This window comes from Xylocopa sonorina, chromosome 5 (assembly GCF_050948175.1).
Source record: "Xylocopa sonorina isolate GNS202 chromosome 5, iyXylSono1_principal, whole genome shotgun sequence".
NCBI classification, from domain to species: domain Eukaryota; kingdom Metazoa; phylum Arthropoda; class Insecta; order Hymenoptera; family Apidae; genus Xylocopa; species Xylocopa sonorina.
The window spans coordinates 4,723,511-4,742,164 of NC_135197.1; the positions used below are offsets into that span (position 1 = coordinate 4,723,511).

At 48.7% G+C, this 18,654-nt stretch overlaps 1 protein-coding gene across 1 annotated transcript in view; it reads right to left on the bottom strand.

Moving 5' to 3' along the window:
- Window positions 1-18,654, bottom strand: part of Tei (irregular chiasm C-roughest protein teiresias) — a 272,197-nt gene that overhangs the window by 129,858 nt on the left and 123,685 nt on the right. The window contains exons 4-5 of the mRNA XM_076894980.1: window positions 3,753-4,089; window positions 2,955-3,190 (exon numbers count right to left, since the gene is read on the bottom strand). Of these exons, the coding sequence (XP_076751095.1) occupies window positions 2,955-3,190; window positions 3,753-4,089 (573 nt within the window). The remainder of the gene's footprint in view (window positions 1-2,954; window positions 3,191-3,752; window positions 4,090-18,654) is intronic.

Genomic DNA, 18,654 nt, shown 5'->3' on the forward strand with positions numbered 1-18,654 from the left:
TTTGTACGTTGTAATCCTTGGGGATGGAAAATTAACTTGCGCTCGTCTATTACTTATCTTTATTTAATATGAGTTCGTCTCTGATGATATTTAATAAACAATAACAGTCATCCTCTTGTTTTGGACAACGTATCGCGAAAAAATAAAATATTGCTATACTTATTTTCCAATCCAACCACCCCTTCATCATCAATAGCGTGTCTAGCGAAAACTTGCAGAGAAGCCAGTAGAAAAATGAAAAAAAATGTAACGTGGAAAAGGGGTAAGAATCGAACGAGCCGGGATGAAAAGAAAAAGTTACCAGACTTATAAAGAGCTGTTCCGTCGAAATGTACGCGAATCGTAGCCGTTATCATGCAAACCTTAAAGCATCGAATGGCTGCCAGACGAAAAAAGAAAGACAATATCCGCTGTACGAGTTGTTCCCCTATTGAGAGAGAACGAGACAGAGAGAAGCTAGACAGAGGCGGAACAAGAATGGAATGCCACGAATTTCGTTCGCGTGGTTTCCACGATGGAGTTTGACCGTCGACCCGGGCGAGTAGTATCGGGCCGGGTTCTAGCCTGATAAAGGAGAAAGCCCCGATATTGGTCGGACAGTGGAATGCCCTCGAACGGTTCGCGTCCAACAACAAGATTTCTCTCTGTACCTTATACCAGTCTCGTCAGCCTTATGGACCGGTGGCCGGACGAAACGAGCGGCGATGCAAGAAGAACGAGAGGAGCGATACAGAGAGAGGGGTGCTGGGTCGGGGGCGGGAATAAAAGAAGAGAGTCGAGGAGATCGAAAGATTGCGATTGGTACAAATACCGTTAAGCGGCAATGGTCTGGCCGTTGTCACGATCAGACGTTCCCGCAACACGAAAGGCGACCCCGTGAACGCGCGCACCCCCGCCTCGTGGCCGTCCTGGCTGAAGAACAAGCCGGTAAATTGAATTTCAGGGTGAAAAAAAAATCGAACCGCTTCGCGAGACGAAAGAGAGGTGGGAGAGAAGAGCGAGCGCAGGTGTCCAAGGACCCGTGGCCGAACCAAGGAAGATCGAGAGGCGTAGGCGAAGAAAGAGTGGCTCCGCGAGACACCCAATGCTCTCCATCCCTTACGATTCGGCCGCTTAACCGACGCGAGGAATGCGAAAACAAGAGGTGTGTTATCGAGCGTATCTAAACGAATTCGTTCCGGAATACCTTCGACAGAGGCGACGCGGGTCCGATCCCTCGAATCTCCGCGACGTTCCCCTGTCTATTTGTCGGCTGAAATACGAACGCCCCGGCGGAACGACCGCATAAAACGCGCATCATTCTTAACTTTTTTCGCACCCGGATTCGCTGAGAGGTACCCCGAGAGCGCTAAGCAAATTTATCCCTATCAGGTACAGAACGACGTTACGACTTCGAGCAGCGGCGTTCTCCATCCCCCTTCGCGTCCTTTCCATCCCGCGCAGGGGTTGAGTCGTTGGAATTTCGATGGAGAACGTCGAACCGGTTATTAGAACTCGACGAGCGGGTTTCTCTCGTTTGATCTTACGTCGCGTGGTTCTACTGTTATCTTCTTTGCGCTTGATGGGGCTTCGAATATACCAATTCTAGGCGATTGGAAGAATTCGACTTCGCCTGTTGGAGTGGAGCATCGCGATACAGGAGTGGGTATCGCTCCATGTTGAACTCTGAGTCCTCTCTGAGAAATGTTATCTCCCATAACTATCTCTCAGAAGCGTGGTACGAACAATTTCTACAATTGACAGTACTTGGAAACGCGAGCTTCCGAGACGAGAGTTTTCGATGGTAGAAAGCAAAGCAGCTGCGATCGAACAGCTGAATTAACAAATCTCGAACCTCGTCGTTGCGGCTGAAATCTTCTTAACGAATCGCCGTCAGACCGCCACGTTCGCGGCTCAAACGCCGGTGAAATTAGACATCGCCACGAGGACGAGCGGATGACAAATAAACGGGGCGGTACGCGCGACGGTCAGGCTGAAAAGAGCAGAGATCCGAGGGGGGTACGTCCATGGGACGTCTAGCGGATAGCGGGAAATAAAGGAAGGCCTGTCCTTCGCGCGGATATTAAAAACAAAAAGTGGTCCGCGGAAGGGTGCCAGGCGGGTTCATTTGAAACGCGATTCGTGGCGGGAGAGGGTTGAAGCGCCATCGCGCAGCGAATGATTGTTTCGCCCCTACGCGCGGCATTGTTTCGACGTGTGTACGTTTCGCCGCGGAGACAAGCGCGGCAGACGCGTCCGTTGGAAAAAAGGAACAAAAAAGATAGCGTATTTGAGAAAAAAGCGGGGAAAAGGGAGAAAGAGATGGAGCGAGCGAAGAAGAAGGGCGAAGCGAAATGTTTACGCGCGGATGCATGTAATGCTCTTGTCCCTGGTCCAACCAACGCGGATTAATATGCATACAATTGTTACGTTTTTAGAAAATCGTGTTACATTTCATGGAGGGCAAGAGACGCGTCTGACAAGTTCAATATAAACGAGTCAGATCGAAAGCTGTCCATTTTTAATTTACCGATATTCTATGAACTCTTTAATTGGTTTATCGGTCGAATCTCCCTCTGAAATCTTATTAACTACTATAATCTTTCCACGAACCGCTGTACGTTTTTATCAATCTCTCTTTGAAGAATTTCTCTTTCAACGATGGACAATATTCGCTCTAACTTCTGATATTCAATTTCCCCCGCTATTTGCTCGTTACACAATTCCTTCGATTTACCAATGTTTGATAATATTGTCATACGTTTAATATCGATGCTACGATATTAACGGTTTGTTCATTCGAATTCAAATTTTCACAGACGTAACTAAACAGAGATTCGTTTCACCATTTAAATATCATAACTTATACTCCACTGGCGAGAATTTTTCGCAGACTTTTTTTTCATCGTAACGCGTGCCTTTTATTTAATTCTCGTCGAATAAACACTTTATTGTAACTCGAGATCGTTACTCACCGAGAACGACGAGTTTCACAGGTCTGCCGGTGAGTACCTTCTCCTGGTCGTCCTCGAGCGTGCAAACCCATATACCGTCGTCTTCCAATCTAACGTTGTCTATATGCAACGCAGCCGTGATAGAGTCACCGATGTATCTATGTCCAGTACCGCTCATCTCCGTTCTCGTGTTGATTGTAATCATATCCACCGGACTTCCCTCGTGCAACCATGTCGCCGGCCGTATTCTGTAGCTCCTGATGAAACAATTCGCGCCAATTAGTGGATTCATTCGTCCTGCGGATATCAGTTCCAACAAGAATTCGTGGTGCACGAGCAACGGCTCAACTTCGACTACTTGCCACGCGCTGCCACGAATCGAATTTCCCTCTTTGCGTCGAGAACGGCCACGCGTACCGAAACCGTGTTAGAAACTACTCTCGATTTGTTATCGCGGCGTTTCCGCGATCTCTACGAAACGCGACTTTGAATTAATATGTAAATGGTGTATTTGCGGTTCGAGCGGACCGCTACCATCGACGACGTACGAGTTACAGCGTTGGCGGAATGTTAAAGTTTGGCGAGATGAATGAATCCCTTTTAAACGAATGAAAATCTACTCTCGTTGAAATAAATATTAAATTACTACCGCTATTTTGTCGCAAAAATATCTGTTCTATCGACAGAAAATTCGTTTGAGAATTAGGCGGATAAAGCGAACCCAGGTCTCAATCAGCAACGCGAATTCATCTTCGCACGGAGTGCCATGAATTTCGTTCGATCCGCTCGCGTGCATTCCGATAAAGAAGCTTGAATTACCTGGCCCCGGGTAACAGCAGACTCGTATAATTTTCCTCGAGCTCGCACGGCAGAACGACCTGGCTGTGAGGTTTCACCACCAGTTCGAGGGGCTGCTTCGAAGGGGCGGCAGCTGTGTCTAAGGAGACTGCGACATTGGTTGTAGCTGAGGAACTGGTAGACCATAAGTCCTCTTCGGGGGCTAAAAGGGCCGCGGGCTGCGCCACCTCGTCCGACAGAGAAATCAGCGTCGTGCTGGACGTCGTCGTGCTGGTGGTGCTCGTCGTGGTTCTTCTAGCACGCCGTCCGCCCTCCTGTCTGCCACGGAGAGTGAAAACACCGGCCTCGTTCACCGATCCTGAAACAATAAGGGATGGAATCGTCATTTCGAGCCTTCTGACAGCGATCTGTGGACGCTGGGACGTTCGACGAGCCGCGAATTAATTTCACAGGGACGTCTAACGTTCGTTCGTTTACCATTCTGCCGTTAAACGCGCTTCTTGAAAATTCCTCTTATAAGGCTTTTCTCCTATAAACTTGACGGCTCGAACGGAAATTTTATTCAATCAAATTCCACGATCTAATGACGCTAACGCAACCCTGAAACTCGAGGGAAGCTTCGGAGTAAACGACGTTACTCGCAAGCGAAAGCACTTCTTAACTAAATGGTATTCCCAACGCTCGGTCAATTCTCCCGAAAACTGTAACCGTAAGCTTGGCTCGAGCGAGGCCGCACGGCGGAAGCTAATTATGAGTTCGATAGGCCGCAAATAGCCTATAACTATCCGCCGTGACTCCACAACGGCCACCGCTTGTCGACCCGTGTCTACGTATCCTCTCCAGGCTGCGTTGTAAACTATCAACGAAGAAGCTGAAATCATTGCACCTCGTCCCCACTCACGCGATTGTTTCTCGATGCGTCGATCAAATTGAAGAAGAAATTTCGCTCGTTTGATTTATTGGAAACGTGATAAACAACGCGAACCAAGGAAGATTTCAAGAACAAGCGTGTCGCGGGAGCGAACCAGGCAGCAGGATCCACAGGATCGCTCGATATCCCAGCGATCTGTATGCATCGACGTACCCCATCGGTATGTGCACGACCGGATATACACCAGCATCGAGTGGATGTTGTTCGACGTTGATGCATGCATAATTCAGCCGGTGTATCCATTCATTATTCATGCCATGATCAATGGATGTCAACAGACCGCGATCTGTATCTGAACGCGACGCCGTTACGGAAAGTGAGAGCGGCTCGACGTCGTTCGTATCCATCCGCGAAGGTGGCAAACAGATTTTACGAAACGAGGGTGGACACCCTAGGGTTACACGCTTGTCCCCGTTACGATGACGTATTACGCTCGGCTGGATGGATGTATGCATTCGGTCAACAATAGGTTATCGCGATCATCGGGAAATTATAGCATTAATCAGAGCGTCCCTTATGTTAATTAGGATCAATGTAATGTCAAACACTATGGACGCATTATGCACGCGTCCATGAAAATTTAAAGCACGAAAATAAGGTATGCTAATACAGCAGAAGAGAGAGAGAGAGTGGACGAAGTAAAAACTTGGTAGGTACTTGAAATGGAAACGATGAAAGATCGGCAGATTTTCTTGTATGACTGACGTAGTTTCGATTCTTTCAAGTCACGCTGAGATGCTTTCGTTGTAAGAGATAGATCTCGTTAAACGTCGAACGCGGAGAACAAAGCCGATAAACAGCGTGGCGGTGAAAAAAAAAAGGAGATCGATGCTTATCGCGTTGAAGGAATCGGTATCGATAAATTTCGTATTATGCGGTATTCATATTTTCGCGAGCTTCACATCGGGAAAAGTGGTATCGATAAATATCGACTGAATTTCCACCGGTCGGGCGATAAATTGCTCGTCCTGAGAATCAACACCAATAAATTCCGGGTCGTGGAAATCGGCGCCGATAAATTCTGGGTCGTAAAAATCGATGACGATAAATTTCGGCCGGTAAAACCCATTTGAGGTGCCGCTGAATTTCGGGTCGTGATAACCGACCGCGGGATAAATTCCGGAGTCGTGCCGCACGGTATCGTTAATCGGAATATCAACGGTGGGAAAAATCAAGGCCGATTTTCGGGTCGTCGAAACGTTGCACGATGACAAATTATCCGTAATGGATGAACCAAGGGCCGAGATAAATTCTGGGTCGTGACAACGCGACATCGATAAACTCTGCGTTCGCCAGACTCGATCCTTTCATTAATCAACCCCCGTTGCAACCCAGTTACGCCACCCCACACACAGAGTGCAACCGAATATGTGGGGGACAATTGGGCAAAAATGGATTCCACGACTGGAAGCAGCAAAATAAATACATTTTACCATTACTCGAGGCTGTTAATTAAATTAAATTCGTCGCTCACTTTCCTGTCACGCGACAGTGTTTATATATAGAGGCGTAAGAAATTGTTCTCTACGCCTAGTTCGTACACATCCGATTAAAATCTGTTATCAAGAGACGACAGATACGCTTGCTCTAATAACTCTCCTGAGTTATCGCAAGCGGATTGTTTATAAGTAATGTTCCTCTCGCATGCATGAACTCGTTAATTATTCCGCAAATAGTATCGGGTAGCACGATAATCTAAGTTAACAGAACGCAGAGCTTAATGATCATGCATTAGCGAACGTGTACCCGAAACTTCATTCCGCAATTTTCAACAAGAATTAATTATACGGCGATTATAATACAGGCCGCGGTATAGTTCGAAAAACTAGCGCACATCAAATTTTAATGAACTTACTTCCTCGTTTATGAGTAGACCGTATTCTATAGTAATTAATGGGCGAAAAAACATCGGAACACGAATACACAGGCGTACGCAGGCGAATTGTTGTGGCCTCGGTTGAAGCGGCGCGAGGTTGCTCGATATTATAAAAAATAAAAGGATTCTGGGCGATATGAAAGTTTCGAGCTGATATATAGTGCACGGCGCACGTTTTCAGGCTCCGCGTATCCGAGCCTCGGTATCCTCCTCGCGTGCGCGCTCGTCTAACGTTACAGCCTCGTAAAATCCTTAAGAACTCGGAGAGTCGACCGTGAGGATAGAAACAGGGGCGACCGCTCGGGGTGAACTCGCGGCGCGCCCCACGGAATCGCGACTACGGAAGATAACAGAGGGTGGAAACGGTCGCTCGCGTCGCCTGTCTCTTTGTTACACGCTGCTCGCCGACGAGCGCGATAAGCGAGCGAAAGGCCGCGCGGGAAAGGAAGAAAAGCGGGTCGAAACACGTAGCGCGGGGCGGTGAACGCGAAAGAGCAAACGAAGAGACGCGGTGCGACGTCTTTATGCCGGGACCGTTTGCATATATGCATGCTAGTCGCGGCGGCGCGAGGTTGTAAAGCGGTTAAGAGGATTTGTCACCTCGTGTCACTGGATAAACTCCTTTTCCACCGCTCGCGAAACTCCGCGGCACTACTTCGGCTGACATCTTTGAGGACGCGATTTACTATTACCCTCCCCCGGCGTTCTGCGCCTCCAGCTCCGTCCCCGCACTTTTACCCCCCGCGTCGAAGAACAGAATCCAAACTCCGCGTCCCGATTTCCTTTGTTCGCGGCGCATCAAACGTGAAATATGCGAGTTCGCCCGGGGAATTCCGGTAATTTGAGAAGGAGGGATCGGGGTGGGGGAGTGGGAACGCAACTTCGTCTTTAATCCCGGTGAAATACTAGATTTGTCGAACGTTTCACGAGCTAGCGTAGCTAGCTGGTGGGTGGGTTCAGGGGGTCGCGGAGCAGAGGAACAGAGGGAAACTTAGTCTCGCGAAACGCATGTGATACCGTGGAAAGTTCGGGTGCAAGTTCTTCCAACCCCCTCCGCAGTCATCCCCGGCTATACGATCTCGCTCCGTCGCGCTATTAATCGCTACTTATTTCCGGGCTTAATGGCGCCGTAAAGAAAATCGTTCGAGGATACCAGCACCCGGAGGGGCGAATTTGTTGCGACAATTGTACGCGTTGCTAGCGCACAGCTGGATGGCCGGGGTACAATGGTTTTAATGGGCGCATTGCGTCTGTTTCCGGGTGCGCTCGGTCGCGACAGGACCCGGCATAATTGAACGTGACCGGTATTTATCGTCGCGATTCGTCTCGTTCTGTCGAAGAGATATCGATCGAACCGTGCATTATAAAAGAGAGCGTTTTCGCTTTCTTTCGTATCGTTCGACGCGCGAAATTGAACGGGACCAGGCGAGGGTGATCGATCACCCGCGAGGGTAAATTGAAGAACGATATTAAAACGTAGAGAGCTGGGATGTTTATCTTTGAGAACGAATTCGTTTACCGGAAACAGGCTGTCAAAACGGATGGAAGGCACCGCCGTCCGTGCAATAAAACCGACGAATTTATATTCGCCGATGGTGTGTTCGCGTTGGATACCTTCATCGTGGATAGGTACGGGCTCGTGGAACGCGCCTTGCGCAAACAACGCGAGGAAATCTGGCAAACAATAGTCGTGATAAAAAGAGCACACCGCGGCCAACCTGTTCCCCGTTTACGTCGTACAACCTGGTCATCCCGGCGACGACGCAAAAAATGATCCACCGAGCGTGCACCCAATACCGGATGCGACACGGTAACAATCAACACCGGCATCCGTTCGCAAATATTTTGCGGCTGTATTATTCAAGCGTTACCGCGTGTACACCGGAGGCGCGTTTTCAAATTTGCACAGACGCCTCGTCGGACGCATTGGTCCCGCAAAAATTCGCGAAACGAGTCGCTGAACGAAATCGCGCGATGGAACGCGCTGGACGAAAGCTGCTCGATCGTCCCGTAGGTAGATACTCGTTCCAGCGGTCAAGTTTCACGCTTCGAACGTTCCTTCGAGGCGAGAGAACGATGCAACGCGCGGAATGATCTAACAGGTTGATCTACGATCGTGAAATCGAGGGGCGCGTGGGTTGAAGAAAGGAAACGGGCGAGAAGAAACGATGCAACGTCAGCTCTCTGTGTATGAAACGATAAAGATCATAGACCGAGTCTCTGGCGCGCGTCTACCAGTGAAATAAGAACTATAAAGCCAGACGGAAAGGGGAGGGTGAGAAGGTGATACCGGAAAGGGAACGGGCCAGACACAGGAAGGGCGGTTGCGGGAGGGTGGAACGGAAGAAAGAATTCACCGAGTATTATGGATATATATACCTACGATATCGCTGAGGGAATTTATCTTCCGCGGAATTCGCAGCACGAACGTCTTTGATGGTAGCCGGAGTGATTCTCGGCACCAGGCCACACCTTCTATCACTGCGATCGCCAGCCGTCCCCCTCTATGCGACTCGCCCCGTCCCGATCCTCTAATCTCTCTTCACCCTTTACTACTATCCTCGGTGTCATCCTGTACTAAGCCCTCTGTAATACCCTCTGCTACGGAAACAGTGACGGGGCGGTATTCGTTCCGGTCCTTGCCCGGTAATTCCAATCACTGCGACGCCCTCGTTAACTCGAATCGACGAGCAAATACCGTCGCGGCAAGAACAACACACGAAATTCTCGCCGACCCTCAACCGTCATGGATTATACGGAATGCTCTTTTAAAATCCCTCCTTCTCTCTTCTCTTCGTTTAGTTCAACCTTCTTCTTTCTCTTTTTCTTTTATCGAGGGATGAAACATATGGAGGATCGCCGCGCGATTTTTATTTCCATCAAGAGGATTAATTTTCTACGACGAGTGCGTAATTTCACTGGAATGTAACCGATTCGTTCAACGCAAAGGATTTTCAATAGACGCGAGCGTAAATTTATTCCGCGGTACGAATTTCTCCGACGCGGCTGAAATTGCCGTTAAGTTTTTCCTTATCTCCCCGCGTTATATAATGATCAGCGAGATATTAAATTTATACAGAGGAAACCATTAACTTCGACAAAAGAATATTCGACGCAGGAAATACCCGTGTATCCGCTGGTTCATTTCATCATCTCGTTTAAATGCTTCTAGAACGGGCCGGGCGAATCTAACGGATGAATTTCCGTTTGTGCGTTCCAATAATCGAGAGCCAGGAAATGAAACTTCATATAACCGGCCGCGTAAGTTTCAACTTTATTTCACGTCGAGTCGATTCCAATCTCCTCTGCCTGCCAGTGTCTTCCACTAATTTTCCGCGCGCTCCCCTCTCTCTCTCTCTCTCTTAACCGAACGCGTACTAAATTTACGACCGCTCGTACATCTCGTTCGCGAGTCAACTTTTTCTGCTTTATAATCCGTCTTAAAAGTCTGTTATCGTTTTATGCCCGGCTATTTACTATCGCGAGTACACGCAACGATATAATAATAAGAGCGTCGAAAATAAAACGCGGGTAAAATGTATTGGAACAAAATCGTGACTCAGGGGTAGCGACGATCGATTTCGATTAGTAATGCACGGGACGCGTTTATATTTCTCTCTAGTTGATTAGTTAAGAGCGGATGGATTTTAAATCTCCGCGGATTTATTAATACTTCCGTGCAATCAAAATGATTCGATCGCGCGGAAACGAAACGCGAAACCTGATCGGAAAGCGCGACGTCGAGAGGTATATTCATGCGCGGCGGTATTTTTTCCAGCGAGAGCAAACTACGGAGATCGTAACGATCGATCGAACGGCAACGATTACGGCGGAGGATCGTAAATATCGAGGTAGTACCGAGTATACATTCGTTTTTAAGTACTACCCATACGTTACGAACTTCCAGCAACCCCATTGTTCTCTCTCTGCTTATCTCATCGAGCGGACATTTTGTTTTTATCACGCAATGACTGTTGCCGGTTTGCTCATTTTGCATAAGGACAATTATGCTCGCCGTGATAAGTATCTGCGTCGAATGCGAACGTTGAACAGGGGTTAAGAACGAGATTGTTCCGCCTTGGTTCGTTTCTGGAACCATATCGTTACTTTAAGTATCGGGGACAGAGAAAGGAAGCTTCGCGAAGCTATAAATTCATCTCTCGACAGGAATGACGCTCGCGATACGACTAATATTATCCAACGCGCATTTTTAATTGAAACACGCGTACCAGGAAGCATTCGAGACGACGCGCGCGATTCGTATCGTTCGAAACACGCGCGCAATCGAATCACTGGCGCTTCCAATCCAAACGAGTGAAAAGCTCCATAAAGTACAGCATACTAAACGCGACAGAAGCAACATTTTTACCAAGCGAATAGCTTCAGTCATTTAAATCTCCAAATATACAAGCATCCCCGTGTCAACATTTGTTACCTACCGAAATTGAAGTGCATCGATATTCATCAACCCCCTCCACGTCCCCCAAAGAAATATTAGATCCTCCATCACAAGCGGAAATCCTCGATCACATCGGAAGGGGTGCGTTAACCCTGTTAATCCTCTGGAAATCTCCGAGGGAGGCGTCCCAGAATTACCATTTCCACGGGGCCACTTATATTCTTACACGAGCGGTAGCTGGAGGGCGAGTTCCTTTGACGCGCGACGAATATGATACATCCGCGCATATATGTATATACATATTCATATATATATATATTACAACATATAGACGTAACCATAGGGTCGGCGAAGCCCTTCACCGCACGGAGTTCCATTAACAGCGGCGTTGTCCATCCAGAGCCGGCGGATTGCTCGGGATTCTAATCCGACCGCAGGGCATGCCTTCTAATATAGATAGGCTTGATTAATTCCGCGGGAACGCAGTAATGCGTTGTGTGTGATCCGCGCGCGCCTCCTGATCCGTACGATTACCAGGGCTGGTCCGCGTCGCAGCGTAAACGAGCGGAGATTTCGGGCGAGAGACCGCGGGAACCGAAGGAACACGGCCCGGGCTATGCAAATTAAATTGGAGCACCCTCGTACCTAGACGGCGTCGTCCATTCACGGCGTCGTAAAAATCGCCGCGACAACCGAGCCCGGTTACCGGACGCGCCGCTCGACCCTCCGCCATTATCGAGTGCCCCTCTGTGCAAGCGGCGCAGAGAGGACACGCGCGCCGATTGGAGGGTTAACGGTGGTAAACAGGCTCGATGGGGTGGACGGATAGATCGATGGCTGAACGGGGCACGATTGCTGATCCCCTCGCGGAGATTACGACCGCGGGTGGATACCGCGCGTGTTCGGCTGGTAGAGATTCGTCCGTTCAGTAGCCAACGCGGGGCTTTTTTTCCGTTCCAAACTTCGAATTGCGTTCGCGCAGGGCGGAAGAGAATAGTTGACCCTTGAAGCGAAGGGACTGGAGACATTAAACATATGTTTGACTCCAAACTTTCTCTGCGTCCTCGAGAGGGTTAAGGACGTTTTCCGCGAACGTGCCCCTTCCTTTTCGACACCGAAATGAGGGGGCGAAAATGGATATAATGCAAGGGAAAGGAGTCCTCGAGAGTTAGTTAAGACTTGAGCGACATAGCGTCCAGAGCTAGAGCGAGTATAGAGTTTGTTTTCTGTTAAAATAAATTATTTGTTTTGTTATTCAACCTCACGCACGTAGGCTTCCCGAAGTTCTGTGGTTTCTGGCAAGGATCGATTAACGAGAGCCTCCTACCGCGAATCGCGAGATTTCGTTGAAAGGCTCGTTCGCGTAATCCTCGACGGTTGGATCTCGAGGGCTGACGGTGAACGGAGCGAAACGTTTCGTTTGCATTGAAAAAAAGTAGAGAAGCATGCCGGACAATTTTAGCGGGGCCGCCCCAACGTTCCATCGGCGGAAAGTTACGCGAGTAATTCGAGGCTGGCCGCGTGCCACGATCGCGTGCCCACAGGAAAAATCTTCGCTCGAACAAACTGCTCGCCGGCCATACGTATAGGCACCGGCCGGTTTTCGAGCCACAGATATTGAATGATTGATACAGTTCCCAGCGCGGAGCTTACGTGGTCCCGCAAGTTTTCTGAAGCCCCGCCAAGAGGCGAGAGAGCCGGACGCGGAATGTGCCGGGTCCGGTGCGCGTTGCCAAACCGGAAATCACCACCCGCCCGTTCTCCATAGATCGAGAAAGAAGCTGACCGCGCTAGCGGCGCACGATTGCAACCCCGTCTTCCATCCCACGCTATCTCTAATTGTTATCGCTCGACATCGACCGTTTTGCATAACCAACATGCGACGAGAACGTGCCAAAATGGACGACCAGACTCTGCTCTCGTCGTGTTCGAGTCGCAAAACGATTCCTTTCTGTCGCGGAGAAACATCTGCGATCCGTTTCGCCTCAACGGCCGAGATAAAATAGAAGACGATGTACACCGCGCGTTTTTACAAGCGTGGTTCCCAGTTGCGACGTAAAACTGTGTGTAAAAATTTTATCCTCGAACGGTCTGGTTGATACGAATCGAATCTGGGACGCGCGAGATGCCTGCGGCGGGTCGAGGATTTCTGGCAACCACCACGATCGAGGATTAGTAGTGTTTTTTTAATTATTTCGCAGCGAACGAGGAGGTTCGTTCGATTGTTGTTACGATATCCTCTGTACTCGACTACCTCTCTCGCTAACGGCATCCAGGTCAGAAGCGGCGGCTCGCGCGAGAACGAACGTGATTCTCTGCACAGGAAACTCGGCCGACAGCCAGTGGATTTCCTACTTTCGGCCCGTTTCTTTCGTTCGAGTGCACTCGACGTCTTCGTTAGCAGCATTTTTCCGACAGCACGAGGGACGAAGGCCCGTGAAAGGATCGACGCGATCATTCCCGCTCGTTATTCCCTCTTTCGGGCGGCGTCGATGGTTCACGCTCGCCGTTCGATCCACTAAATCACCGGGTACCACAAGCGAGCGATGTTATTAATGAGGCACTAATAGCGGCCGTACGAGGGCCATGTTTCGTATTCCCGCTCGACCCACTCTCATCGTTCGCCACTTAGCGATAATTGTTATCGTGGCGAGGACCTGACTTCCTGTACAAATCGGCCGCTATGAAAATCGATCATCGTCTCTGGCCGCGGGCGAAATTTCGCCCCTCGATTTGCATTCTTCGTTTACATTCGCGTCCGCGTGACTGGGTTCACTGGCCCACCTGGGGACGGTGTTTTAAATCCAGATTTATTTAACATTGCGTGTCAGGTTGCCGGCTCTTTCGTTCTTTTCAGAGTTTTCTGGCATTGCGAATTATGGCGAGAATCCTATTACTCTTCTCTGACTACACAATTACTGCGCTCCGGTGGACTGAACGTGTATCATCCAAGACACCGCAAGCGCGAGAGAAAAACGCCTAAAGTCCATGGGATTGATCATAAGAATGAGCAGAGTAGAAAAGGTTAGATTTGCCTCTGTTAAGTACTCTAGATGAAGATCGTCGAAGCCAAAGAATCATCGTTCAAAGCTTCACATCTTGAAGCAACTTTTCATTCGAAACATCCAACATGATACCAATTTTATCTGCTGCAAGCGTTCAGAATTACCAAACTAACAATAGAAGCTCGTGAACCGCGATGCTTGTGAATTTCTAAGTCTTCCAGCGATCAAATTGTTTTGAGAACACACCATCGAGACAGAGGTGATCTTCGCAGGTGAAATTGAAGAAAGAACAGAGAAGATGTAAAGGGAGCTGCAGAAAGGTGAGAAAAAAAGACAAAGAATTTTACTAGCATCCGGCAAGACTTTAAGGAAATGCAGAAAGTACATAAAACGGCGACGCGTTCTCCATGGCAGAAATACTTTTATCGCTTACACATTTAGCGTCGCCGAGGGAATTTCCTCGACGAACGACTCGCCACCCCGTTGGAAGAAGAACGAACGGTGAACGAGTAAGATCGCCGATAGACCCTTCAGTAGAGGCCGTAGAGGAAGAGAGAAAGAGAGAGTAATATCTGCCCCGCAGATCGTAAAACGATGAAATAAAGAATTCCATCTTATTCGCGGACTAACGGTATCACCATAACGTTAATATGCGGTCGAGTGTGCTCTAACTCGCTGAATAAAATTGAATTTTACGTGCTGCTAAACCGAACACGACTAAATCTTTGCGTTGCTCGTCAAATTCGAGAAGGAATCTCGAGACAAGTAAACACGATCGCTTTTCCCTTCGAAACGCTGACCGTCCAGATTTTACGAACCAGACAGCCATAAAACGGATGCTACCCTCCCTCGAACGTGTAACTGGTAAAACAATCTCAGCAAAGCAGAAGAAGGCTCGGATGTGACTTTGTTTATCCACTGCAACGCATTCAAGCGATTCTCCCGTGAATCCAGCGAGTATTTAGCGGAAGCAGTCATGAAAATTGGGCGTCTCGCGTGCCTTCGGACCATCAGAAATCGTCGATTGCATATTTCCCAATATTTGCACAAATTGAAAAGTTGATTTCGAGACGCACGAGACGATTTCATACGACGCTGTCAGACGCTGTGTTCTGGTCCGTCCACAGGAAATTCTTCCTCGTTACCAATCGGAATAACAAGCCGGAAAATGGACAAAACCGTCCAGCCAGCGAGGCTCGAAACGAAGGCCCCTGCTAACGGCTGCTGGCTCCTCGAGGAAATTGTAGCGCCAAGAAATAACGAGATCGAGTCTCCAGCGCGAGCTCGCCTCGTTAGAACGCCTATGGAAGGACGCCAACTCCCTTTCGACACTTATTTGTCGAGCGATTGCCCCTGCCGCTACCCTTTCGCCTCTCTTTCCTCGAATCTGCGATCGATTCGCTTCGACTCGCCTATTTAACAGCCGACGCGCGACGAATCGTAGATCTCGTTCGCAGATTTCACCGCGATTCGTGCAGTTTAGCCAGCACAGGACGTATCCGGACGTTCTTTTTTACAGGATATTCGAGGTGAACTTTCAGAGTGTCCGGTGTGTCTGGTTCGATGTATTCCTGGACCGCGTATGGGAGGAATTTTTTCTAACGATAATAAATTTCATTTATCCGTCGCGCGAGCGTACGATCGCTCGAAACTCTATAAATTTATCACGCGTTCGATATGTTCGCGTGAAAACGGAGGGAAAAAAGAACGGAGCCCCTCCCGCGCGCGTCGACTTCGAACACGTCGAATAAATATCTCACGCGAATCAACGAGATGGGAAACTTTGATCGGTCGAACGGGGAATTTGCGTACGAAAAGGAAGCGTAGTTACAGTCGACGAGTTTCGATCCAGTGGGTAATCGATTCGAATCGACGAGCGTCGACGGGCGTTCATCAACGCGTCGATTTCGACGGGATCCGTTCGCGCGATAATTGATCGTGAAGAGAAAAAAAAAATTGGAGGACACGAAAAAAGAAAAAGGGACGAAAGGAAAAGGCAGAGCCGCGTGATAACCGTTTCCGGTGGTCTTTAAATCGAGATTTTATGGCAGTTACACGCCTGATTTTCGGAGATAAAATTCCCGCGCACGTTTTCACGGTGGAATCGCGCAGTAAATCGTGCCGGACACTTTTAAGCCCTTGACACGTCCATTACGCGATTATTCCCGGCGCTATCGCCAACGGCGATATCCACCGTCGGATTTTATGAATGTAACCGACGCTCCTCTGGCCAAGCGAACGCCACCAACGCGCGCCCCAAAACCAGGGGCGTAGGGAAAAAAGACCAGCCACGCTGGAATGAAACGTCGAATTGTACGCGAAGGTAAACGAGAGCTATCTGAACTTCATCTGGGTGAACATACGTCCGTTGAATCAACCGAAAAGAGATCCTCGACCGTGATCTTGTTTGATTTTAGCGGGATCGAGGGTTGGAAATAAAAAAAGTAGTGCGAAAACCATGGTCCACTTGGAATCTAATGCGAGACGAATACGACTCTCGCTGTCAGATTATCTAGTTGAATCGCGTAAACAGCGTTCGATTCGACGGTAAAGAAAAATGGGAATGAAAATTATAATTCGAAGTCAGTTGAGATAATATTGACGAAGCGTGGTTGATTACTTGGCCGTAGCGGGTAGCACGGAGCGTAAATTGATTTTCTTCTATTTTCTGATTGATCAAAGGAGCCAATTGAATGAATAAAGACACTGTTTGAAATGAAATTTTCCCTCGAGATTCGAACGAGGCGAGCACCGAGGGAAATCTGAGCGGTCAGAAATTTCCACGCATTTTCAAGCAATATTTATTAAATCGTGTTTTAACGGATCGAAGAGGCGAGGGTGCGATTAGTAGGTTCGAATTTGCCGGATGGATATTGTCAGCAAGAAGCGTTTCCAATTAACCGGCCGCTGACAGGGGGTCCGATGCGAAAATAAAAGTTGCGCGGCAACGGGAAGAAGATGTAACGAGGTGGAGCGTAATTGGCGAGGGCTGCTCGAAAAGTTTCCTCGGGGCCTGTGTTCTTGCGTTGCCTGGCTACCGATGGATTAAACGCTAAAAATCATTCCATCAACGGCGGCCGACAGCGTTTCGGAAAGTTCGGTTTCAAGTTTCTAATTCTTTCTCGTAAATCAACGTCCCGGCCGTGGGGCAGTGTCGAGAGGGGGCAGAGGCGGCTGAGAGCGTGGAAAATAACCGTTCTGCCCGTATTCTTGTAACTAAAAGCGAGCACTTCGGCCCCCGCTGTAGTTAATTTCCTGAAATGACTTTATCGATACGCGCCCAGTTCTAGCGGCGGCCGATGGAACGACGTTAACCGTGCACTTTCCTTCGTTTAACGAAAAACCTTTGTCAAATTGCGTTCACCGTGGAACGGAAGCGTACGTGCTAATGACGATGGGCGGAGGATCGCGTTGCTGGACATAAACGTTCCAGGCCGAAGTTTTCGATTTTAATTAACAGCGTGGATCCCTGCAACCCCTTAACGAGAATTCGAATACCACCCGTCCCGTAATGAAATCTGTCCAAGGAACCGGCGGCGCGGGCGATACGTTCAAGTTTTACTGAAGGGAATCCAAATATAACGCGGCGTGATTACAAGAAACAGTCGTTCGCGAAGTTGCTCGTGAACACGAAGCTTGTTAGTGAACACTTAATTTGAACGTCGCCCCCGCGACACGTTCTTCCGGTGCGCGCCCGGGATATTAATTTCACTCGGGCGCAATGAATGCCGTGTGAAACAAGACGAGGTGGAACATTTTAATCTTGAATGACGCCCGACGAATTGTTATATCGTTCGTTTCGCCCTCCGTATTGTTGTATCCGTTCCGTCGCGCGGAAATAAAGTATTCAGACTTGATTGAAAATAAAATTAATTACGGCGAAGCAACGTCCCTCCTTTGCGCTTCGAATGTTGCGTAGTGGCGTTCAGAATTATTCGCGAAAATTTTTCGTTATTGTTACACCGGAGCGAGCAAATGCTCGCAATTAAATGGCTTTCTATGGACGTCTGTATCGTCCAGGAATATCCGTTGCTAATTGTCACGTTTATAATCGATTGCTACTTAATTGTCTTCGATTACTCGCGACAACAGACGATGAGAACCGTTTCCGCGCGAATCACGGTGGGAAGAACGAGCACACCCCCCCGAGAAACTCGCTCCGATCGATCGATAGCCGAGGAGAGCAACGGCGATTGATAGGAATATTATACCATTGAACGTCACCTTTTGTTCGGCTCTGACACGCAAACGCGACGCGCGCACCGAGCTTCAACGACGTCTATGCACGCGCGGTAATCGAGGACGATGCTCTGGGAACTCGCAAACAACTTAATTCGCCGACATCAAACGATACTGTCAACTGCACTCCGTTACTATCGCGGAACTTTATTCTGAACTCGGTTGAAGAGAGGCGGGGTTATGAAATTGCGCTGGCTTTTATTCGCTTTCAATCGTACTCTTTGAAACTTCCGACAATTTACAATGGCTCTCGTGTTTCTTATTCCTCCTTAGCGGAAGCGAGTCGATTGTAAACGCTGAATGCAATTAAACTTCCATTGACAGCAGTCGGCTGGTATTTATTGTTACGCTGAAATGGAATGTTTAAATTTTAGAAATTACTTCTGCAGCGCTAGTTGAATCGCGTGATTCCTGACGCGAGACTCACTCTCACACGACGGATTCAATTCGTCGCGACGCTGGAAATCGCGAGG